The sequence below is a fragment of the Polypterus senegalus genome, chromosome 1 (assembly GCF_016835505.1).
Source record: "Polypterus senegalus isolate Bchr_013 chromosome 1, ASM1683550v1, whole genome shotgun sequence".
Taxonomy (NCBI): domain Eukaryota; kingdom Metazoa; phylum Chordata; class Cladistia; order Polypteriformes; family Polypteridae; genus Polypterus; species Polypterus senegalus.
This window is the reverse complement of record NC_053154.1, coordinates 263,031,995-263,058,433: the sequence shown is the minus strand read 5'-3', so window position 1 is coordinate 263,058,433 and position 26,439 is coordinate 263,031,995. Positions and strand designations below refer to the sequence as shown.

The window sequence follows — 26,439 nt, the reverse complement described above, 5'->3', positions numbered from 1 at the left end:
TATATATATATATATATATATATATATATATATATATATATATATATATATATATATATATATATATATATATATATATATATAAAACGGATTCCAAAAAGTTGGGACACTAAACAAATTGTGAATAAAAACTGAATGCAATGATGTGGAGATGGCAAATGTCAATATTTTATTTGTAATAGAACGTAGATGACAGATCGAAACGCTTAATCCGAGTAAATGTATCATTTTAAAGGAAAAATATGTTGATTCAAAATTTCACGGTGTCAACAAATCCCAAAAAGTTGGGACAAGTAGCAATAAGAGGCTGGAAAAAGTAAATTTGAGCATAACGAAGAGCTGGAAGACCAATAAACACTAATTAGGTCAATTGGCAACATGATTGGGTATAAAAGAGCTTCTCAGAGTGGCAGTGTCTCTCAGAAGCCAAGATGGGTAGAGGATCACCAATTCCCACAATGTTGCGCAGAAAGATAGTGGAGCAATATCAGAAAGGTGTTACCCAGCGAAAAATTGCAAAGACTTTGCATCTATCATCATCAACTGTGCATAACATCATCCGAAGATTCAGAGAATCTGGAACAATCTCTGTGCGTAAGGGTCAAGGCCGTAAAACCATACTGGATGCCCGTGATCTCCGGCCCTTAAACGACACTGCACCACAAACAGGAATGCTACTGTAAAGGAAATCACAGAATGGGCTCAGGAATACTTCCAGAAACCATTGTCAGTGAACACAATCCACCGTGCCATCCGCCGCTGCCAGCTGAAACTCTACAGTGCAAAGAAGAAGCCATTTCTAAGCAAGATCCACAAGCTCAGGCGTTGTCACTGGGCCAGGGATCATTTAAAATGGAGTGTGGCAAAATGGAAGACTGTTCTGTGGTCAGACGAGTCACGATTCAAAGTTCTTTTGGAAATCTGGGACGCCATGTCATCCGGACCAAAGAGGACAAGGACAACCCAAGTTGTTATCAACGCTCAGTTCAGAAGCCTGCATCTCTGATGGTATGGGGTTGCATGAGTGCGTGTGGCATGGGCAGCTTGCATGTCTGGAAAGGCACCATCAATGCAGAAAAATATATTCAGGTTCTAGAACAACATATGCTCCCATCCAGACATCATCTCTTTCAGGGAAGACCCTGCATTTTTCAACAAGATAATGCCAGACCACATTCTGCATCAATCACAACATCATGGCTGCGTAGGAGAAGGATCCGGTACTGAAATGGCCAGTCTGCAGTCCAGATCTTTCACCTATAGAGAACATTTGGCGCATCATAAAGAGGAAGGTGCGACAAAGAAGGCCCAAGACGATTGAACAGTTAGAGGCCTGTATTAGACAAGAATGGGAGAGCATTCCTATTTCTAAACTTGAGAAACTGGTCTCCTCGGTCCCCAGACGTCTGTTGAGTGTTGTAAGATGAAGGGGAGATGCCCCACAGTGGTGAAAATGGCCTTGTCCCAACTATTTTGGGATTTGTTGACACCATGAAATTCTGAATCAACATATTTTTCCCTTAAAATGATACATTTTCTCAGTTTAAACTTTTGTTCCGTGATTTATGTTCTATTCTGAATAAAATATTAGAAGTTGGCACCTCCACATCATTGCATTCAGTTTTTATTCACGATTTGTATAGTGTCCCAACTTTTTGGAATCCGTTTGTGTGTATATATATATATATATATATATATATATATATATATATATACATACATATATATATACACACACACACACATACATACATACATACATACATACAAAAACACATACATACATACATATATAGCTCATTAAGCTCACAAAGTTCTAATCTTAAGGAGACTGTCTGAATGTGCCATGCAATATTTTTGGAAGATGCACTCCATCCGATCTATCCATGCAGGCATTTCACACTTTTGTCCTCCATCAAAATGATAGAAACATCTTGCAAATACTAAAAAAGCTTTCATTATTATTATTATTTCACAGAGTATAATGCGTTTTTAGACTCGGGGAATAGGATGGCTTCTTTAAGGGTTGTTTTTTTTTTTTTTGACTCTCTACTGCACCAAATTGCTAATTGTGCATGCATTCGCCCAGCATGTACAATTAGCCATAAGGTGAGATCGCTGAGTATTATATACTTGGAGGAAGTGGTTGATTGGTATGGGTACTCATAATATTTTCATTATGGTCAGCTAATGTACTGCTCAAATAAAAATACACAGTTTTTTTGTAATGCATGAGGGGTTCAAATCCATTTGGAATACCAATCAGGCAGTGACATTAAGCATACATGTATACATTGTAAATTATTTAAGCAGGCATAAAGCAGACTTGATAATACCGCAATGTGAAGTATGCTTACAATATAAACTGCTCAAAAAAATTAAAGGAACACTTTGAAAACACATCAGATCTCAATGGGAAAAAGAAATCCTCCTGGATATCTATACTGATATAGACTGGGTAATGTGTTAGGAACGAAAGGATGCCACATCGTTTGATGGAAATGAAAATGATCAACCTACAGAGCCCTGAATTCAAAGATGCCCCAAAAATCAGAGTGAAAAAATTGTGTGGCAGGCTAGTCCATTTTGCCAAAATTTAATTGCAGCAACTCAAAATTGTACGCAGCACTTTGTATGGCCCCTGTGTTCTTGTATACATGCCTGACAACATTGGTGCATGCTTCTAATGAGATGACAGATGGTGTTGTGGGGGATCTCCTCCCAGATCTGGACCAGGGCATCACTGAGCTCCTGGACAGTCTGAGGTGCAACCTGGTGGCATTGGATGGACTAAAACATACTGTCCCAGAGGTGTTCTATTGCATTTAGGTCAGGAAAGTGTGGTGGCCAGTCAATGGTATCAATTCCTTCATCCTCCAGGAACTGCCTGCATACTCTCACCACATGAGGCCAGGAATTGTAGTGCACCAGGAGCCACTGTACCAGCATAGGGTCTGACAATGGGTCCAAGGATTTCATCCTGATACCTAATGGCAGCCAAGGTGTCTTTGTCAAGCCTGTAGCGGTCTGTGTGACCCTCCATGGATATGCCTCCCCAGACAATCATTAACCCACCACCAAACTGCTCATGCTGAATGATGTTACAGGCAGCATAATGTTCTCCATGGCTTCTCCAGACCCTTTCACTTCTGTCACGTGCTCAGGGTGAACCTGCTCTCATCTGTAAAAAGCACAGGGCACGAGTGGTGCATCTGCCAATTCTGGTATTCTATGGCGAATGCCAATCGAGCTGCATGCTGCTGGCCAGTGAGCTAAGGGCCCATTAGAGGACATGGGGCCCTTGGGTCACCCTCATGAAGTCTTTCTGGATGTTTGGTCAGAGACATTCACACCAGTGGCCTGCTGGAGGTCATTTTGTAGAGCTCTGGCAGTGCTCATCCTGTTCCTCCTTGCCCAAAGGTTATGGACCTTCTATGGCCCTCTCCAGCTCTCCTAGAGTAACTGCTTGTCTCCTAGAATCTCCTACATGCCCTTGAGACTGTACAGGGAGACACAGCAAACCTTCTGGCAATGACACGTATTGATGTGCCGTCCTGGAAAAGTTGGACTACCTGTGCAACCTCTGTAGGGTCCAGGTATCACCTCATGCTACCAGTAGTGACACTGACTGTAGCCAAATACAAAACTAGTGAAGAAACAGTCAGAAAAGATGAGGAGGGAAAAATGTCAGTGGCCTCCACCTGTTAAACCCATTCCTGTTTTGGGGGTCATCTCATTGTTGCCCCTCTAGTGCATCTGTTGTTAATTTCATTAACACCACAGCAGCTGAAACTGATTAACAACCCCCTCTGCTACTTAACTGACCAGATTAATATCCCATAAGTTTCATTGACTTTATGCTATACTCTGATTAAAAAGTGTTCCTTTAATTCTTTTGAGCAGTATATATGCAGAAACTTTCTGCATATACACAATCGGGACATCTCCATTCATCATGACTGCTACAGCTCTGTGATGTAACACTGGCCTCATAAGCATCATGAGGTGCTAGGGGAAAAACGTTCATCTAAGCTAGCTACACACGCAGTGCATTTCCAGGAAAATATTCAGTGAACAAGGTCATCGGAGAACCCAGCATATTTGCTGCGAAAAATGCTTTGGCGAATTGTTTAAGTTAACACTATTTGTCACAATACTGAAATTCTCAGCTTTGAACATTTTTGATATTTTTAATATCACATGTGGGGAGTGGGAGGCGAGAGATGCACACAAAATTTAAGATTACATTTTTAAAGAAACTAACAAAAAAACCCCAAAAAACTAGGTTTTCCTTGAGGGAGTGCACATGTTCAAAAGCCTTTCATATTAATAAAACCCTTTAAGCCTTTGACACTGCAACACGCCAGTGAAACTGGCCTTGTTTATTGCTATCTGCCTCAGTATGTATAATCAAGGTTAATAATTTAGGCATTACCAGCATTAACTTGTCCACCAATATAAAAACAACATTAGAGATTAAAGAACCTTTTGTGAACACTTCTACATGCCAAAACAGCTTTGTCATTTTACATCAGTTCATATGCGCATTCCTACTTTTACAAAGAGCAACAAATCACTTTCTTTTAAAAGCTTCAGTTCACTTGCTTCTTTCAAACTGTTTACTAGTCACAAGCATTCCATTCTTTGCAGGTGTACTGCAAGTAAAATGTAAATATATAAATAATAAAAATAAAGATGATAAAAACACATATAAATCAAACATATATATTAGCACCAAGAATATGTAAGCTACGTTCAATCATATTCAAATATATACTTATTACTGTGAACATTTGAATCTTCATTTCTAACAAACTTTTATAGCCATACTGCAGTTACACTAAAAGCTAATTTTGAACAGCAGCACCAGGAATTAGAGGAGTCTATGGATCAGATCTTTATCTCAAAAGAACAATCAAGTAGTAAAGAACCTCTTATATTGATAATATTCTTACTACAGATAAAGAGTGTTGGTACAGTTTTTTCAGAATGGATATCTATTGATAAATTGAGATATTTGCCAAAAATAGTACACAATAGAAAGACGCAGTGCAAACTTTAATCTATTTTACTTTCTCTTTTATTATGTCAATCCATGCATACAAAGAAAATTGCTTTTATGCAAAGGGTGTGGAATACACTAAGCCAATTATTAAGACAACGGAGTTGTTGCACAAAACAGACACATCCATTTGATCAGCACATAAAATTTCTTTAAACAATATTAGTGTTTACTGTGAAAAATAAAATATTTGTTTTACTGGCATTTCTTTTAGTAGGTTGGAATCAAAAGATTTGATAAGAAAAACTGATATAGTGACATAATACTCTTGTAATATCCATAATCCAGCACTTGGTTTTGGGGACCTGAGCCTTTCCGGGCAGCATATGGAAGAATGCACCAAAGAGCCCTGAACGGTGCTTCACATCACAGTCTGACTCAAATACTAACACAGTCACCATTTAATTAACCTGGCCTGTAACGCTCTGAAGCTGTGGGAGGAAAACCAGTACACCCAAGGAGAAAATGCAAGCACCAGACCTGAGCATCATGCTACTGTTCTCACCAAAATTTAAACAGTAGGTATCAGCTATTTTGACTAATTAAACAGAACAACAGACAAACAATTACAATTAGAATCTTTAAAGCAGAATTTCAGACCCCAAAAATTATGTTCAGGGTCAAATATTTATAACAGAAAAAATGAGGAAGGCATTATTATTATCACAACCAGTTAAAATGTAATTATAGATAACTAACAGTTACACAGAAACTCAAGGGAAATATCTTTCAGTTTTCACTAGTCAATTTACTGATACAGTAACTGGAAGTCTAACCATTACTAGTCAAAATATAATTATCAGATAAAAAAAAAAACAAAAAGGCATGAGGCAAGTAATAATACTTGACATTGACATATCTGCATAGTTTCCTCTTTATAGATGTTGATCCAATTACAGAAATGCAACCAGAATACATCATCTTGATATTTGGTATGTTTCAATGGAAGGGCCAGTACAGATTTATCAGGCCATGCAAATTTTCATTTTAATAGTCTCATCATCAACCTAACATGATTACATGAGATCAATCAACAAATCACTTGATCAAAAGAAAAAAAAGAAAAAATCTAAAATTAACAACTATATCTATATAGAGTATATTGCATTTTAAGTGTGAATAATGTGAATAACCCTAACCCTAACCCAAAGATGCTGCACTCTCACTAAATTTTATTTACAGTAGCATATCATTTTTAAAAAGAAAACGTCTGCCAAACTCATAGCAAAAAAGAAAACTGCTATGGTAGCAATGCATGTATTGTAAATGAAAAGATAAACAGAATCCTAAAAGTGTTTTTTTTTTATTAAAAAAAAGCAATGATTCTCATGGTAGAATAACCTTTAAAAGTACTAAAGACTTAAGAACTTTTAAAAATGCTTAAATCTTAACATTTTATTTCATAAAAGGTAATTGTAAAAATTACAGAATCAGAATGATTGCCTACAAAGGTCCCAATCAGTGTATCAATATAAAGAATAAAATGCAACAGTGAAAATAAACAAAACTATTCAACATCATTCAATTTTTTAAACATATTGTACTCCAATACCCATGTCTTAGAAATGTTAAATATATTGTGTCCAAACAAAATAACTACACCACAAACCTATTTAACTACATTGGGACATGCTTTTTAAATGATTTGGAAGGACAAACCTCAGGCTTCTTAGTGATGAGAATCTAGGCCTAGGAGCAAGAGGGATTCTCAGAAAGGATCTATTACGGAACAGATATCTGAAATATTCAGAAAAGTAAGAAAAAAGAAAAACAGACAACAGCAATAGAATGAAATAATAGAAATGATTATAGAAATTGAAAGATGACTATTAAAAAGAAGCATTAAAATGAGACAAGAATTCACTATTACAGGAAAAAGACTAATATTTGAGCCCAGCAAATCTAAGGTTTAAAGCCACCACAGTGGTGTTAATAATGCAAACACTGTTATGCTACTCTCTCTTTTAATATTGACCCATAACGTAACAAATAAGCAAGTAAAGGAATGAGAATTTATTTAAACTTCATAACAAATACAGTAACCTAATGTTCTCAGCTATGTAAAACTGAGCAATCCAAGTAAATTGGCAAGTTTGTATGATTTTGAAGAGTTTATCAAGCTGAAAAAAGCACAATTATAACTATTTATGATTTAACATTAAATGTGTTTTCAGAGTAAAACATCTGTTTGACATTCAGTACAAAAGAATTTGCCAGTTGCCAGTTCTTACAGTCTCTCTAGACTTTTCAATCTTATCTTCACACATGTAATTTCAATTTATTTTTCTCAAATTAGAAATGTCAGTATACTTTCAGTACAGTTCTTCCTTAATGATTGAAGTCCAGCTACTAAACCCAGAAAGAAATTGCATAAAATTACTAAGGAATTAGATTTAAATGATACAAACATCAACACTACACACACACACAGTATATACAGTGATCCCCCGCTATATCGCATTTCATTTATTGCACCCCCGCTACACCACACATTTAGTAATACTATAATTGCCCCCTGCTTGCTTCACTCACCCACCCCTGGGTTTGGTTTACTGGATTAACAATTTAAAGAGATTGTTATTTTCATGGGAATTGTTACATATGCATTATTTTCATTTTTACTTCCGTGATAGGTGGGGATTCACTCTGTGTGTGTGTATATATGTGTATATATATATATATATATATATATATATATATATATATATATATATATGTGTGTATATATATATATATATATATATATATATATATATATATATATATATATATATATATATATATATATATATATATATGTGTGTATATATATATATATATATATATATATATACACATATATATACATATATATATATATATATATATATATATATATATATACACACACATACACACATATGCATATTAGAGAGAAAGATGTTTCAAGTTGCAGAGGTAAATCAATGGATATGTATCTTTTATAAATGCAGCAAACATACAAGTGAGAGAAAGACTAGCAAGAGTCAAAGCTTTCAAGAAGGAATTCAGAACATATTATGTGAAAATTCATGAAGTAATAACCTTCCAAAATTTGGGAAGTTACAAAGAAGGCAAAAATGGAATGCAACCTTGGCACTGCAATAATAAAAATGGCGATTAATCAAAAACAATAAATATAAAAAATTTAGATAACATATAATCATTATTTAATATCATACCTTTCATAGTAAACACAAAATAAACTCTACCATTACTGTAACAGAGAGACTAATTTGTCTCAACATAACATCTTATCTATTACAAATATATTTATGTGATAAAAGTATGTGAGGTTTTTTTTTTTAGATTTTTTTATGGCAGATTCACATATGAAAACATATTATACATTACAATAACAGTATTAAGCCTACAGATTGATTACCATTTAGATATGTGTATTTACCTAATAAATTGCAATTAATAGCTTATATACATTGATTGTTAGTTGGAAGATGGTTTTACCTGAATAAATTGAAATTAAATTTACTCAAAATAGCTTATATACAAATAATTTAACTTCATGTTCAATGTTTCTATAAGACATTATTCTATATACCTGTCTTTTCTCCTCTCTCCCTTTGGTACAGGACTGATAGATACTCTTGGCTGAGTAGAGATTGAACTTTGCGATTGGCTGCTAGTGAAGGAGGATGTTTCCAGATTTAATGGTGACTGTGGTGGAGTTATTAGACAAGGGCTGCTACATTCTGAACGGGAATGTGATCCTGCAAAAATTAAATATGAGAAAGGTTAGAACTAAAGATTTTGAAACAAAATAATATATATAGTATAAGTAATTATAAATAATGGAAGTGAATTAAAAGTGGTGATTGTTGACCATCACAAAACAAATACTGTATATTCCATCAATGTACAAAACTATACGCTATAATTAGACGTAGGTATACCAATAAAAAACAATGTGGAAAGTATAATTCATATCAGAACACTAACAAGGGCACCCTAATAAAATATGAAACAACAGAGATCATACTGTACTAAAAGAAGCCTTTTTTCATATTACCAAAATGTAAAATCTTCTTTTTATATAAGTAAATTATGTTTTAAAAGATTTAAACAAATTTTTTTAACAATAATTAAATTTAGTTTCATTATTTAAATAAGTTCCCTTTGAATTCTTGTCCATCTGTCCTAAAGAATAAAACCTTCATTTTTTTAAACTACAGACTGCTTATAATAAGTTTTAAATCTGATCAAACGAACCAGGATGAACTATAAAAGAACAAATTTACCAAAAAAAGTTCAGGACCCTTAAGTCAATTTAACTACAGGCAATTCACATTGAAAGCATCTTTTCTGATTCTTTCTTCCTGTATTGTGCATATGTTTTGGTCAATTTACAACTTAATGGTAACAGATGTGCATAGGATCAAAGCCTTTAAGCAGAGTTATTAATCATAAGGATGAAAAAAGTTACATTAAAGACCAAGATACATCATAGAGAGAGTGGTCATTTAATTTAGAAGACAAAAAATGCAAACTTATGTATCCACCGATCACATTACTGATTTTAAGTAAGCTTTTCTAAGACTAATATACACACATATATACACACACACATACATATACTGTACATATACATATACATATATATATACATATATATACACACACACACATATACATATATATATATATATATACATATATACACACACACACACACATATATACACACACACATATACATATATATACACACACACACACACACACACATACATACTGTACATACATACATACATATATATATATACACATATACATATACACACACATACACATATATACATATATATATTATATACAGTCCATAAATATTTGGACAAAGACAACTTTTTTCTAATTTTGGTTCTGTACACTACCACAATGAATTTTAAATTAAACAACTCAGATGCAATTGAAGTGCAGACTTTCAGCTTTAATTCATGGGTTGAACAAAAAGATTGCATAAAAATGTGAGGCAACTAAAGCATTTTCTAACACAATCCCTTCATTTCAGGGGCTCAAAAGTAATTGGACAATTGATTCAAAGGCTATTTCATGGGCAGGTGTGGGCAAGTCCGTCGTTATGTCATTATCAATTAAGCAGATAAAAGGCCTGGGAGTTGATTTGAGGTGTGGTACTTGTATGTGGAAGATTTTGCTTTGAACAGACAACATGCGGTCAAAGGAGCTAACCATGCAGGTGAAAGAAGCCATCCTTCAGCTGCGAAAACAGAAAAAGCCCATCCGAAAAATTGCTACAATATGACGAGTGGCAAAATCTACAGTTTGGTACATCCTGAGAAAGAAAGCAAGCACTGGTGAACTCAGCAATGCAAAAAGAGCTGGACGTTGTTGACACTTTTTCTATAGTGTCGTTTCTTGTGACTGAAGACAGAGAGATATAATTTAAAGTTAGTAAAAAATCTTTTATTAATACACACCAGGCAAAGGTAAAATGACAGAGAAGCACAGTCTTAGGACACCTGCCCTTCATCTTCCTCGAGGGGTCGGTGTCCCACATTTTTTATAGGGCCTTTGTCTTATGACTTTAGTTGCACAAGAATTTCAAACCGTTACATCTTACAACATTTTGCTTGGATCAGCATTTACCACATCCTTTAAGTTCATCAGTTGGTCACTTGTGGTTTTAGTTCATCAGTTGGTCACTTGTGGTTTTAGTTCATCAGTTGGTCACTTGTGGTTTTTTGTTCGTTAGGAGAAACAAGAAGTTGCACTTGTCATGTGCACTATGAACAAGACAGGGTCTGCATGGCTTTTGTCACATACACCAGATTGATCAAACTGTCTATTATTTTTCCACAATGTCCACAGAACACAACAGTGGTGGATGATCGCAGAATCATTTCCATGGTGAAGAGAAACCCCTTCATAACAGCCAACCAAGTGAACAACACTCTCCAGGGGGTAGGCATATCGATATCCAAGTCTACCATAAAGAGAAGACTGCATGAAAGTAAATATAGAGGGTGCACTGCAAGGTGCAAGCTACTCATAAGCCTCAAGAATAGAAAGGCTAGATTAGACTCTGCTAAAGAACATCTAAAAAAGCCAGCACAGTTCTGGAAAAACATTCTTTGGACAGATGAAACCAAGATCAACCTCTATCAGAATGATGGCAGGGCTCAACGCTACCTTTTAGAAATGATGGCCAGAACTGGCAACTCGGCATCGACTTGGTTGCTGAAACTGAAAATATTGTTGCCATTTTTAACAGCCTATTTTTGGAATAATTAAGATGTTGAGCAATTATATGCTACGTGCTAGTACTTAAATGTGAAGTGGTATCAATTGAACATTTCAGAATTATAGACATATGTATACCCATTCCTTGTGTCACATGGTGTAATCAGAATTAAAGAATTGAAGTTTAATATGTCAATGTGCTCTGTGCAAGTATTTTAAATTAATTTTTCTTTCTGCTCATATGTTAACAGTTAACACAAAGCCAGATTTAGCACACAGGGGTTCACCATATAAGAACTTCTAGGCAAGCTTTTTAAGAGAAGACAAGTTAAGGACAACTGCAAAATGGGCAACGAGCACTACTTCTATGTGTCAAATTCAGCCTGAAATTGTATCCTCTCTTTGCCTTGTTTGGAATTGTATTATTAACCTAAGTGGGGGCATGCACATGGAGAAAGAATATAAAGCCTTGGAACATTGCCTGGCACACCTTTGTGTCATCTGATCTGGGAAATCCTTCCAATGCAATGACAAAATATATATCGGGCTCCCACTCCTAAAGGTCTTGTCATGGATTCCTCGTCTGTTATGCCGCGTAAACCGTCATTAAAGAAGGCAAAGTTATTTCTCATATGTGGTTAATATCATATCACTAAGGGAGGGGTATCTCCTTTTTATATTATATCTATATAGTTTCGAGTTATGTAACATGCCACAATTAAAAAAGAACTTATTCCAACAAGGGAGCTAGCACCCCCTGCTGGATACACATGGTTTATTCAAACCTAGCCTACGGGGACTGGGGTTGTATAATTCAGTTTATTGAGCAATTGTTCAAAAAATACTCAGCAGTTGAATTTTAAAGTGAAAAACTGTGTTGTTGTTTTTTGTTTTTCCCCAAAAGATTAATGGCAAGATGCTACAGAATACATCCTTCAATTATTTAAAGTGAATATGATCCCATCCTGCAATCCACTCTAGAATCTTGCATTTTGTTATAATATCACATAATACTGTATACCAGCGATTGAAAATGAACTGTTAAAATAAGCTTAAACCTCCAGAGTTGTTTCAGTAAGCCATTCCTGAAACCAAAAAAATGAAAATGCCCAGATCACAAAGGTATAATCAATACCACAGAGATTCCTTACAGGCTGCAATATATTATTTGTAATTTAAGTACTTATAACAAAGTACAACGCTATATGTTTAAAATTTATTCATAACAAATATATATGTTGAATGTTTCTGTATGTCAAACATCATATGATCGAACAAATGCAACAATCCTCTAAATATTTTAATGTAAAATAAATCAAACAGCAGACACGTGTGTCATCTCTGCCTTCCATTTAAAGTTAAATATTCAGCAGCATTTTTTTTTTTTTACTGTTCCTTTATTGGATTTCTAAAATAACATTCCATATATTCACATAATTCATAATTATTACTACTACAATATATTATTCTTTAATGAATGTTATTAAAATTGCAGTACTTTGAAGAAACAATGTAAAAGAAGTAAACAAATGTATCAATTCTGTATAATGTAATCTTAAATTTCTGGTCATATTTGCAGTGCTAAACGTTTTCGCTTTAGTTCCATCACAGCTTTTTCCTGGCACATGTTGCAGTTAAAATATGTTTCTTCTTCTTCACACACTTTAATGTACACAGCAGAGATTGTAGTGGACATGGGATCTGTGCCATTTTTTAAATTTCTATTATGTGCACACCCAGCTCACATACTGTATATCTGTACAGCAAACAGTTGCTTTACTGTGTTTTTTTAAATTTGCTTTACTAAGTTAAAAGGGAAACTGGACAGTGCTCTAAAACACTGACGGCAGCTTGCATTTTAATTGTAGAACCAACTAGAGGTTGGCAAGATATACACCAATCTGCTGATTATGCAAAATAATTAAAAACTGGCCATTTCTGGTCCACTAGAGAAAAAAAAAAAGATGCATCACTAAAATGGCTGACATTCTTGGAAACCAGAGGCCAAAAAAGTGGTTGCCAATTAGCTCAAAATGATGGCTACCTAGGAAACTTCACTGTCAAGCCCTGGTACATTAGCAGCCTGTTTAGAACTATGAATGGAAACCAGGTATCTTAGGAATTACCATGAATGCAAAATGAATAAGGTGTTCTGCATTTTAATAAAGAAGCAAAAAATAGAGGCTTTACCCCAAACTGGTACAATAGTGTGCTTGGTAGTACTCAATACTCACAAAAGATCTACATTCCAAAATGTACAGATATGTTCTCATATACTACACAAATGAGTTTGGGGGAGGGGGGAAACTATGTTTCAATGAAAATATTTGCTTTCTTCAAAGGCCCACTTACCTACCAGAACAAGAACCATTCCCACTTCAGTTTAATCACTGTATTCAGTATGTCATATTAAAATGATCCTAAATACATGGTTATATACTTTAAAGTATTTTGTCCATATATATGCATATTAGTACATATGCAGAAACACATTACACATTAAACATCTATGTAGAGGGATAAAAACCTACAAAACTCATATTGTTATTGTCCATCAGCTTGTACTGGTAGGCAATACAGCAGCTAGACTAGGCTTAAATAGAATACACTTCCAATAGCTATTCCAAACATCTCCTAGGAAGGTAGTGAAAGATATAATCCTTTTAGTCCATCCTGTTTATGCACATGTGTCTCTCTGCAAATTGGTATACCTGCCACAGAAAGGCTCTTGACAGCATCACCACTAGAACCCTAAACCGCCTCCCAAATAATAATAATAATAATAATAATAATAATAATAATACATGGCTTCTGCACCATCTTATAAGGAGAGCTCCATTTACGAACCCACGGCAAACTACATTAAACCTTTATTTTCAGATAAGAATTCTAACCTCGGAAGATGCAGACTCTCATCCCAATCACATCACACATCCAGGCAGCTGTAGCGAACACCAAAGGTAACAGCCAGGTGTGAAAAAAGAACTTTATCATCTGCCAACAACAGAACTAGAACAAATGAGTTCTAAAATAGTTAATACAATAATGACCAAATTAGAGAGACAAGGCACCTCCTCCATAGTCTTTGCGCATGTAACTGCTCCTAAGGAGTTGCTATACACTTGACATATTTTATTCTTTAAAATTTCCTGCAAAGGTATATTTTTAATAGGAGTGGGAAATATGGCCAAAAATCCAAAACACAGAATAATTAAAATTTCTTTCAGTTTCAGCCAAAACCAGTATAATGTGTTTGCATACATCTTTCAGACTGAAACATTTCTTTAACAAAAAAAAAATATTAAATTAACACGTAGGTGTGCATCATTCTCTGTAAATATTCTTGTTAGCCCTCTGCTACTCAAATGGGCTTGACAGCAGAGCAGGTACTTGTCTCTCTGGCTTGAACTGACAGCCATCAGGTTACACACTGAACAAGACAAAAACTTTTACCTATTCTTTCTCCCTCCTTCAAACTACCAGCCTTAAACATACATACAAACATCTTCATTTAATTCAGAAGTACAGTTGATTGGGGACATGGGATTACAGTCAGCAGGGGGCATGGGAGTGGAACCAGCATCAAGTCACCAATTAGGCTGAACCACACATCACTCTACCTCAGGGTGAGGCAGAAAGGACGGGCGTCTTTGAAATGGCTAGAACTCACCACTAGGTGAAGTGACAGATGTGTGGTAGGTGGCATTAGATTCACTTAGTCTTAGCATTTTTTTAATTTTCTTTTTAGTTGAAGACATGGAGCCGTGGACAAACGAACACTTCATTTTTGCGTACGACTGTTTTGTCAAGAACAACCAATCTATTATCGCAGTTCAGCGCGAGTTTCGTTGCCATTTCAATATCCACAGAAATAAAGCTGTTCCCGCTCGAAACACTATCCTACATTGGGTTAAAGCACTTCTTACATGAGGTACACTAATGAACAAAAGACTGCCGGGGGCTATACGAACAGCATGTACCCCTGAAAATGTGGAAAGCGTACGACTAGCCCTGCTGCCCAGTCCAAGTCGATCTGCTCGGAAGCATTCTTATGAACTTGGCCTCAGTAATTGTTTGGTAAGGCGTATTTTGCATTTAGACCTGGATTTCCATCCCTACAAATTGTCGAATGTTATTTCAATATGAACTCAAATCTTTCAATAAATTTCTTTGTAAGAAAAAAAAACAATTTTGCGATTTTGTAAAAAACGTCTTTCCTTTCTGCTTCACCCTGTACTTGGATAGATGAGGCTCATTTTTTACATATTATTCACATACATGCAAATATTTGTTGTTAATGTTTTCAGATAGAATTAAAAAACTTTTTCTCCAAAATCCATACCACAAGAATTTCATCTGGCATACCAGATCAACCAGCATATCCCCATTACATTCTGAAGATTCCGCTATCTCGTCATACAATATGGATTGAATACCCAGCTGTTCTTTCAGGCATTTTAATTGCTCTTTTTTCATTTAATGGCTTTTACAATCACTGCTATTTACTGTCACAAATATGCCATGTCCCATAAAATAGACTATTTCCAAAATTTCTAATCAAAATTGTTAAATTTAATGTTCATGTTTTCAGTGTTTTATTAGTAAAGCATTTTTTTGAGAGGTACTCGTTAAATCTATCCAATATACTTGCAGTATCTGTCAGTTGTATCATTTTGTTTTTATTTACATTTGCTATTTGTATTTCATTTTAACGGTCAATTTATAACTATTTCAAATTTATAAGTGACAAGTGATTGAACATTTGGCATTTTAACTGATTTACTGCCAAAACAGAAATGGAGAAAAAAATCTTGCTCTGAAAACACGTAACAGATGCCTTCGAAACTTGGACTTCCATGGTGCACTCAGTTCGATCTTCTGAGAAACACAATCTTAAGGTTTCTTAGTGGCCATTAAACATACATAGAGCAGAATGGCAAAATGACTCTCAAAAATCTGTACAAAGACAAAAGGTTGGTCAGCTATTCTAAAACAAGACCTGCAGTGCTCTTCTTGAATTGACAGCAAAAGTCTCCCTTCCAACATGACAGCAGAGTCTTGGTGAGGCTTAAAATTGTGATCTCCTGTAGTTGGAATGGATTATTTAGTACTCTGTATTAAAACCTCAACATATGTAGTAATTCTGGCTTTCCAGTTTGGGATTTCGAAACCAATACTGTGAAAATATTCCATAAATAAGGTCTCAACCATATGATATGCTTTCAGTACCACCTTCTTTAAGGAGTTCATGCTCACCATGTGTTCCTTTGAATACCAGCAGTTAAGATCAATACTTTCATACCCTTGCTTAGAAAAGCCTACATAATGACCTACCACTTCAGATTTGCTGGATTATTCTGTTGAATGTCTTCAAAAGTCAGTCTATATATTCATAAAAATTGTTCCACAAATGGGCAGCTTTTAAGGCCCAGATAAGTAATGTCCTTAATTAACCTGATAGTATCCTAACTGTTGATAATCAACAATACATAGTTCCTATGTCTGCTGTCATGAAAGCCATACAAATATTTGGCAATTGTTTCTTGAAGCTAACCCTAATACTGAAGTCCTGAACAGGGTTCTTTAAGGCATCATGAGAGATGCAGGGAATGAGAGCGAGAGAGAGAGGCACAATCGACCTTGTGCTAAAGACACTCTGCAGACTGAAAAAGGTGACAGTGTCATCCAAAGGGTGTGAAAGCAAAAAACAGGTAACATCCTTTTACCATTGCCTTTACTGTGTCCATGAAAGCGCCAAGAGTCAAGTCGACTTACCTGATTAACTTGTTAAGTCTGTTGGAAAAGTTACACCTACACTATTCTTGAATAAAATTGAATTTTTTTTTTTTTTTTCAGTTTTAGCTCAAATCCAAGTAAGATATTTATAAATGAGAATGAAGTGAAATTTTCCACTTGTGGCATCCCATTTATCCATCCATTTTCCAACCCATTGAATCCGAACACAGGGTCACGGGGGTCTGTTGGAGCCAATCCCAGCCAACACAGGGTGCAAGGCAGGAACCAATCCCGGGCAGGACACCAACCCACCGCAAGACATACACATCCACACCCACATACCAAGCACACACTAGAGACAATTTAGAATCGCCAATCCACCTAACCTGCATGTCTTTGTACTGTGGGAGGAAACCGGAGTACCCGGAGGAAACTCACACAGACACGGGGAGAACATGCAAACTCCACGTAGGGAGGACCCGGGAAGGCATTCCATTTATTTATTTATTTTTTTAACAAATGCCACACAGCACTCTTGTCGTTTTTGCTGACCTTGTAGCAGTGTATTCAAGGCTTTTAGGGGGGGCCTGGCCCCGTTGACAGTCAAATAAATAAAGGTGATTTGTGGTGCTCGCCACTTTCACAGTGGACCGCAAACCCATGTGCCCAAGCTTCATGGCACTAGATGCTTCGTGAGGGATCAGCCCCATGTTTAGAATGAATAAATTCATTTTAAATCTTCACGTATGTTGTTCACATTTTCTCAGCAGTTTAAAAAGGGGGGCCCATGTAGCATTATGTTAGCATTAAAAAAGTTTTGGACTTTAGATACTCAACCTATAATTCTCACTTAATTTTCAAAAAAAAACTAATAAAAGAAAAAAAAACATTTTACAATAATAAGCTACTTACCTCTGTCATGACCGGGCATTAATCTTGGGTAGCGTGGTGTTGATGGGATTTTAATCCTTTCATTTCTACAATGTAAATTGCTTGACGGCCCTATAAGACAACAAATATTTATTAATAATATATTTTTCAAAGAATTGTCTTTCTACTAAAAATAATCAAATTATAGGTTATTGACTTCAACCACTTATGCATGAAGGGGTTTTTGGCATTTTTGCACCTGCATTACCCAAAAATAAACAGCTATTACTCTACTTATGTAATAATGCAAATGGCTGAGGAGTAGTGAGTACAATACTTCACATTTTTAAAAGAAAGTAGGTATCATATGAATGAAAACATTTGTTTACATCAATATCAACTACATAAAACACAAAAACATTTGGTACTTTGAGGATTTCTTTCCAAAAAACTGGATTTTACAGCACATAACCAAGACATTATACGATGCACAATTCCGGAATCTGTTTATTTACCCAGTTTATATATTATATCTCATTGCACTGCAAAGTTATACGGTTTGACACAAGGTGCCCCCATGTTTGGAAACAGTGTCCCTTTTTCGAAACAGTCTTGTGCACCTAAACAATCACTTAAAACAAGTATTGCAGTAGCAGTTATATTTTTAGGGGAAAAAAAATCTTTACATTATATATACTCAAAATCACACACGCATTATATATCACTCAGAAGCAACAAGTACTGTAAATAATTTATAACTATAATTTAATATATATGTATTATGTATTTTTATGTACTTATTCAAACCTTTACTTTCAGAATTATTTTTCATGCTCATTCTTGAAACAATTTCTGTTTACCATTAGACACAGCAAATCCTTATATTTTGTACACTAGACTGTAATTTTTTTGATGCTGGAATTCACATCTTTTCATGCCTTTTGTTGCAGTTACCCTACAGAAGTTTAGTATTTTTTTTTATTTATTAATCTTGTTGTTGCTTTTTTTATTGCAATTAAAATCTAGATTGAATTAAGTACATGCATACAATTTCATACCAGCTTCTTCCAGCGCTGGGTTTACTTTGGGGTGTTGGAGGGCAGTAGCTGGGGGGCAATACCTTCAAAGGTAGCCTTAATTAGAGGGCAGGAAACAAACAGTCTTGAAAGCAGAGCTCCACTGGGGTCTGCTGGAGACAATCCCAGCCAACACTGGGCGCAATGCAGGAACCAATCCTGGGCAGGGCACATGCATCATTTTTAAAACATTAACCGAACAGTGTTTTTTTAATTTATTTTTCTGAATACGTTTTTGTTAACTTAGTTCAGTTCAGAGTTTTTCAATCAATAGATTTTGACTTTCACTTTATATATTCAGGAATGAGTTTATATACTCCGATGCTGACTTTATATAATCAGGAATGACTTTATATATTCCGACAGTGACTATATATATTCAAGTTTTGACTTTATATATTCGGGAATGACTTTATATATTCAAGTTTTGACAGTGTCAATTCTCCAAAGCACAGTGAGGTGGTGTGAATAACCACATGTGTAATATTATGTAAAATTTTACAGGAAATTGCCAAAATTAAGTTTACTTAGATCTTTGTATGAACTGCTATTTAAACATCTTCAAATCACAGAGGACACAATGAGAAAGAACTTTACTAGAAAATTACCAGAAAATATTTCCACAAATTAGGTGAGCTATAAAACATATATAAATGAGCTTAATTCTGCAAAGATGATAAGACATATTTACCAAGCCTGGCACTAGAAGGTAGAGAATTGGTTCCATGAGGTGTTTTACTTCTGGGTGACTCAGAAAAATCACTGGAGCATTTGTGGCTAAGGTCTAAACTTAGACGACCCTGGTGTCTTGGACTACATTAAGGAGATAAAATTGAAATTTATACTTAATAGTTTAAATAAGAAATTGAAACATTTTTGCATTTTAAGTGAATGTATTTAAATTAAACAGCAAATATTTGGAAATTCTTTAAAATCACAAACAGAACATTTACATATTTTTTGTTTTATACATGTAGCACAAATAAATAAAGATACAACTATGCCTATGAACACAATTTTTTTCATTTTGTGATAATCAGGCTTTTAAACTTCAATATAAATATCTTTATCAATGCAACCCTCGAGACACATATGTACCATTTGAGTGATAATGTATTAATAACTGTACAATTAGAAACATACCACAAAATGTATGTGTATGAAAGCATTTTGCAGTCTGTCTGTCAATATTTATAGTCTGAGGTACATTTTGTTACAGCAGCAATGTTTTTCAAGTACACATTAAGCCTAACTAAGGGAGAATTTGGTACTCTCAAGACAGAATATTTCATGGTAAATCAAGTTTACTGTCTGAAGACGAGTTCAACACTACCTCTAAATAACAAATATCAGTGGTGAAAGATACTATCTGAGTAGGAGACAGGATGAAGAACAGCTTGAACAAGATATTAGCAAACTTTGATCAAAGAATAAATGGTTATATTGAATGCTATGCGATTTACCAGAATCCAGTAACACGAAATTAAAAATCCATAAAACCAACAGTAAAATAGAAAAAAACATATACTGGCACAAGTGGTAATCAACAGACAAAACATCAAAGGATAAATGTAGTACAAAAATATCACTTAACAACTGGAACACATTTATTAAAAAATATATATAGAATGTTTTTGTTGAATCTGGAAATTTAAGGGAATACCTGGGATGTGAATGTTGTTGACAGATCTGACTGGCCACTGAAGGACAATTAACATTGGCAACCCGGTGGCTCCAAGCAGTGTAAATTGGATTTCTCATGACAGCAGTAACTGCAGGACATGGTGCCAAACACTGAGGTGAAGTTGCTGTGCAGAAAAAAGGACTTTAGATTAGGTACTATCCACAAATTGTAAAAGAATCAGCAGAGTGGTTATTCATTTCTGCACAGTGTGGCATATTAAGAACATATTACTTGTGAATATGACAGCTTCATTTATTCTTAAGTATTAAGAATTTGCAAGATTTATAGAGAAGAATGAAATACTGAGAGACATATCATCACCTACTTAACCCATTAAGTGAAATTGTAATATGCTAGATTGCACACTGATAAATAATCCCTTTATTGAGTCTTTGTTAATATATTTATACATAACAGGATGTGACTAACAGATGCACAATAGGTAGTGCCTAATCGAAAGTGTTACCATAAATAAATAAAAGAATAGCTGAACTTAAAGGAAAGGAAAATCCAGATACAGACATGATACCTATTATTAATCAGACGCAGGTATATTATTCTTATCCATGGAATAATGCATTTTTGTAATCTACCAGTACATTTACACTTGAAATAGTAAACTCAAATAAACATTTTCCCAAATGCAGAAGTTAAACGGAAATTTGAAACTTCATAATTTTCCATGTCATGCCAAGAAAGGGGAAAAACATCACTGGAACAAATTTCAAACTACAAAAAAATAGAAGTACAAGATACGCCTGTAGTAAACTACATTATCTGTGTTTAACACTGATAAAACAGATAAAACTTGACGGGTCACAAGTTTACAAATACTTTGTCAATATTTGGCAGCACTGCCTTTAAATTGTTTAACCCGAGGCAAACACTTTGGGTAGCATTTCATGAGCTTCTTACGATAAGTTGCTGGAATTTTGGCCCATTCCTCCAGACAGAACTGGTGTAACTGTGCCAATTTTGTAGGCCTACACCCACTTTCAGTTCTGCCCACAAATATTCAAACGCACTAAGATCAGGGCTTTGTGATGGTCACTCTAATACTTTGACCTTGTTGTCCTTAAGCTATTTTGCCACACCTTTGGAGGTATGCTTGAGGTCACTGTCTATTTGGAAAACCCATTTAGAACTCCGCTCAGCTCTTGAGATATTGCTGCAGAATATCTACATAATTTTCCTTCCTCATGATGCCATATATTTTGTGAAGTGCACCAGTCCATCCTGCAGAAAACAAGCACCTTTTCAACATGATGCTTGACAGTTGGGATGGTGTTCTTTGGATTGTAACTGTAAACCATTTTTCCATCAAACATAATGATTGTCATTATGGCCAAACAGTTCAATCGTGGATTCAGCAGTGCAGAAGACATTTCTCCAGAACGTAAGGTTATTGTTACCATGTACCACTGCAAACTGTAGTCTAGCTTTTTTATGGTGGCTTTGGACCAGTGGTTTCTTCCTTCCTGAGCAGCCTTTCAGGTTATGTTGATATAGGATTTGTTTCACTGTGGATATAGATACTTGTCTACCTGTTTCCTCCACCATCTTCACTAGGTCCTTTGGTGTTGGTCTGGGAATGATTTGTATTTTTGTGTCAAAGTACATTCTTCTCTAGGAGACAGAATGCACCTCCTTCCTGAGCAGTATGTTGACTGTGTAGTCCCCTGGTATTTGTATTTGCATACTACTGCTTGTACAGATGAAAGTGTAACCTTCAGGCATTTAAAAATTTTTCCCCAAGGATGAACCAAATTTGTGGAGGTCCACATTTTTTTTCTGTTCTCTTGGCTGATTTTTTTTTTTTTTTTTGATCTTCCCATTATGTCAAGCAATGAGGCATAAGTTTGATGGTAGGCCTTAACATACATACACATGTTGGCTCCAGTTAGGTTAACTGGCTTTGAGAAGCTAATTGTCTAGTTGCCTAAATGCTTGAAATCATTTTCTGGAAATTTCCAAGCTGTTTAAAGGCATACCTAAACTATATGTTAAAACTAAACTTGCAACCCACTGGAATTGTGATACAGTCAACAAAAAGTAAAATACTCAGTCTGTGAACATTGTAGCACAAAGTAGATTTCTTAAATGATATAGGTGAAAAGTCAAGCAAAATGACACCTTTTATTGGCTAACTAAATAGATTACAATATGCAAGCTTTCGAGGAAACTTTCTTCTTAACACTAGAATTACCAGAGCCTACGAAAAAACTCGTAAATCCATCCCACCTTAAATCGCTTCTTCAATCCCTTCACACCTCTCCGCCAGCGTCCTTTGTCCTCTAAATGTGCTAATAAAGAGAAGCTAGAAGCAACCGGCTACTCTATCCCCCCACCAATTTAGAACGTGCACGAACTTCACTCAGCTCATGCCTTAATTGAGTATCTGGGAGTGAAGTGAAGTTTTAAAGTGGAAAAAATAGATCCGTTATTTGGAACACACGCATTTCATGTCTGTTCCGTTTCTACAGTAATCTGTGTAAACACATTGTTAAAACAGAAACGTTTTTTATATTCTAGTAGTAGATGACAAAATGTAGGCATAAACTATATAATGTATGAAGGCTGAAGTCCAAATATCAAAGAAAAAGGTACAAATATAACACAACAACTGCGCTTTTATTCAAAAATATAACTGCAGAAACAAAAAGCCGCCTTAACATGCGACATTGACAACTGTTTCTTATGAGTGCCTCCGTTGTGCAATAGAATCAGCTGCCGCCTGAGAATCAAAAGGTCGCGAGTTCGATCCTGCACCACTCCGTTTTGAGAAGTAAACTGCTCTTAGTCTTACTATTTTTGAATAAAAGCATACATTTTTATTTCAGTCCGTAACAGCCGGTGTAATTTATGATCCTTGTAAAGGTTAGCTTTGTTTTTTTTTTTAATTCACTTTTCATTCTCTCAGTTGTGTTCAGAATCAATCCATACAACCCCATCTGACACGGCTGTTTTCACATAAAGACGCGCTATAGCTCTGCAGTGTACCACGATGCATAGTAATGACATACCAAAGGGTTCTGACACACAAACGCGGGCGAAGCTGCCTTCTTCGTATCTCACCGTCACTTGATTTTCTTTTTGTTCAGTTTTATTGAATGTTCCTGTATGCTGTTTCTTTTGTACTCCAGGACATGCAGAGGAGAGAATGGTAAAGAGCAGTAACTTCGGCGCTATATGCAATAATCAGACACTCCCCATCTGCTCGTGTCGCTCAAACACAGGAACATATGTTGGTGTAAAAGTATAACAAAAGTGCACTTTTATTCAAGTGCACTTTTTCCATCGCCTTTTCCTGTAAGAAGCAATGTACACACTTCTCTCTATGCTGTGGTTTCTATTATACACCTGAAAGAAAGAGACAATATATGTGAAAACATCATCGCACTAATGCAATATTATTTGAAAACGAACAGCGTCAGATCGGGTGTGAATTTATGCAGGAACTGGAAATTCTCTGATGTGGGACCTTCCCCCAGGGAAGAAAGTACAGTGTCAGGTGCTCATTCAGTGTAATAGGAACCATAGCACAGAGAGGTGTGTACACTGCAACAAGTACACGTCTCGTAAATGTAGGAAGGGCGGTCCTTGGGTGTGTGGGAACTGTTAATATTTGAATGTGATGATTTTATATAGCACGGAATGGAAATCAGCACTTCTTAGCATTGCACCATGCAAGCTGTCGTATCAATCGCCGACTGTAACTTGCTTTCTTTTTTCTTCGGTTATACAGGTAGTCTTGAATAAAAGTGCACTTGTTTTGTTTGCGAAATGAAGTGACTGCGCACACTTTTCGTGGCATTACACGTTTTTTGAGCATGCCTGTTTGCGCATGCTCAAACACAGGAACATATGTTGGTGTAAAAGTATAACAAAATAGTAAGACTAAGAGCAGTTTACTTCTCAAAACAGAGTGGTGCAGGATCAAACTCACAACCTTTTGATTCCCAGGTGGCAGCTGATTCTATTGCGCCACGGAGGCACTCATAAGAAACAGGTGTCAATGTCGCATGTTAAGGCGGCTTTTTGTTTCTGCAGTTATATTTTTGAATAAAAATGCAATTGTTGTGTTATATTTGTACCTTTTGTGAAAATGTTTCTTTGATATTTGGACTTCATACATTATATAGTTTATGCCTACATTTTGTCATCTACTACTAGAATAAAAAAAAGTTTCTGTTTTAACAATGTGTTTACACAGATTACTGTAGAAACGGAACAGACATGAAATGCGTGTGTTCCAAATAACAATCTATTATTTCCACTCTAAAACTTCACTTCACTCCCAGATACTCAATCAAGGCATGAGCTGAGAGAAGTTCGTGCACATTCTAAATTGGTGGGGGGATGGAATAGCCGGCTGCTTCTAGCTTCTCTTTATCAGCACATTTAGAGGACAAAGGACGCTGGCAGAAAAGTGTAAAGGGATTTAAGAAGCGATTTAAGGTGGGACGGATTTGAGAGTTTTTTCGTAGGCTCTGGTAATTCTAGTGTTAAATGATATAAAAAATGTATAGTTTGGTAGTATAAAATCTGTGGATGTGTTATAAAGCGAGTTTTAAAGAATTCACCCTAAGTATATGTAAACTTCTGACTTCAACTGCAAAGAACTACAGAGTAAAGTTTACCTAATTTCTGACTTTATCCCTAGCTTCCAAACAACTGCTTTAAGCATCTGAGAATTAATTTAGCAAAAGAGACAGCTGACTCCCTGGCCTAGGAGAGTTTTGACTTTACCATTATATAAAAATACATAGTAGATGCCAGATGCACAATATCATAAATACACATCAATAAATCATTTATAATTAATAGGGGACTCCATTCCCTGCACACATCCCTCGCCTGCTGTCTCACGACCGAGCCACTCAAAGGGTGTCGGGGTGCTCCTTTGTAACAGAAAACGATTGTGTTTAAAGAGATGGTACATAGAAGAGTATGCAGGCTGCAGGACGAAGACAATTTGGTCCTTTATTATTATAGGCAGAAAATCAGTTACTTGAGTAACAACAAAAAAAAAAAAAAAGTAAAACGTAAAAAAATGTAACAAAAATAAATAAAAAATTAAATTACATCAACAGCTTATCAAAAAGAATATTATGAATTACTTTATCCTCTAACTTAAATTCTATAAACGTGGCATTTTTGCTCAGATATTGTTCAGAATATTGTTCATATTTTCGTTTATTGGAGATTCTCTTTGTTCTTGATTTTTATTATCTGCAGCTCTTTTTTTATTTTCTTTTTTCAATGTTCATTATCAGATCTTGCTGCTCTTTTTCTATCGTGATCTAAAATTTGACATTCTTGAATAGATCATTTGCTTTTCTGTCTGGCCATTATACCAACTGCGCTGAAGGGCTAGTTAGCACTGGAAAGTGTCAAGGGGTAGTACGAAGTGAGGATGTGCGCAGAAGTAGTAATGACTGGGCGAGCGGTGCGAAGGCTGAATAACGTGGACATGACAGAAAACCTTTTTAATCTAATAGATAGAGAGATTTAAATAAAATAAAAAAGAACTAAAGTAGTAAATAAAATAAAAAAAGAACTACAGTAGAACTAAATCAAAACTATACAAAACATACTAAAGGGAAAGACAAAGATTTCTGTAGCAAAATATCTGCTTTGTCAAATTCTAACTAATGTTTATAAACAACTGTAAATATTTTATTGAAGTTGAACACTACTTGCTTATTGCTGCAGTATTTTCCTTTAAATATTGTTTTTAGAAACAAGGAACTAGTTGTAGTATTTTGTTAACATAG

The 26,439-nt window shown here is 35.3% G+C and overlaps 1 protein-coding gene across 3 annotated transcripts in view; it reads right to left on the bottom strand.

The window, feature by feature from the left end:
- The window catches only part of dlg5a (discs, large homolog 5a (Drosophila)), a 236,991-nt gene that overhangs the window by 49,903 nt on the left and 160,649 nt on the right, over window positions 1–26,439 (bottom strand). For 2 of the 3 annotated variants that reach the window (XM_039773036.1, XM_039773044.1), the window contains exons 18-22: window positions 20,642–20,786; window positions 19,670–19,791; window positions 17,945–18,034; window positions 8,640–8,808; window positions 6,722–6,799 (exon numbers count right to left, since the gene is read on the bottom strand). In XM_039773036.1, the coding sequence (XP_039628970.1) occupies window positions 6,722–6,799; window positions 8,640–8,808; window positions 17,945–18,034; window positions 19,670–19,791; window positions 20,642–20,786 (604 nt within the window). The remainder of the gene's footprint in view (window positions 1–6,721; window positions 6,800–8,639; window positions 8,809–17,944; window positions 18,035–19,669; window positions 19,792–20,641; window positions 20,787–26,439) is intronic. The other variant, XM_039773053.1, reaches the window with a different exon arrangement.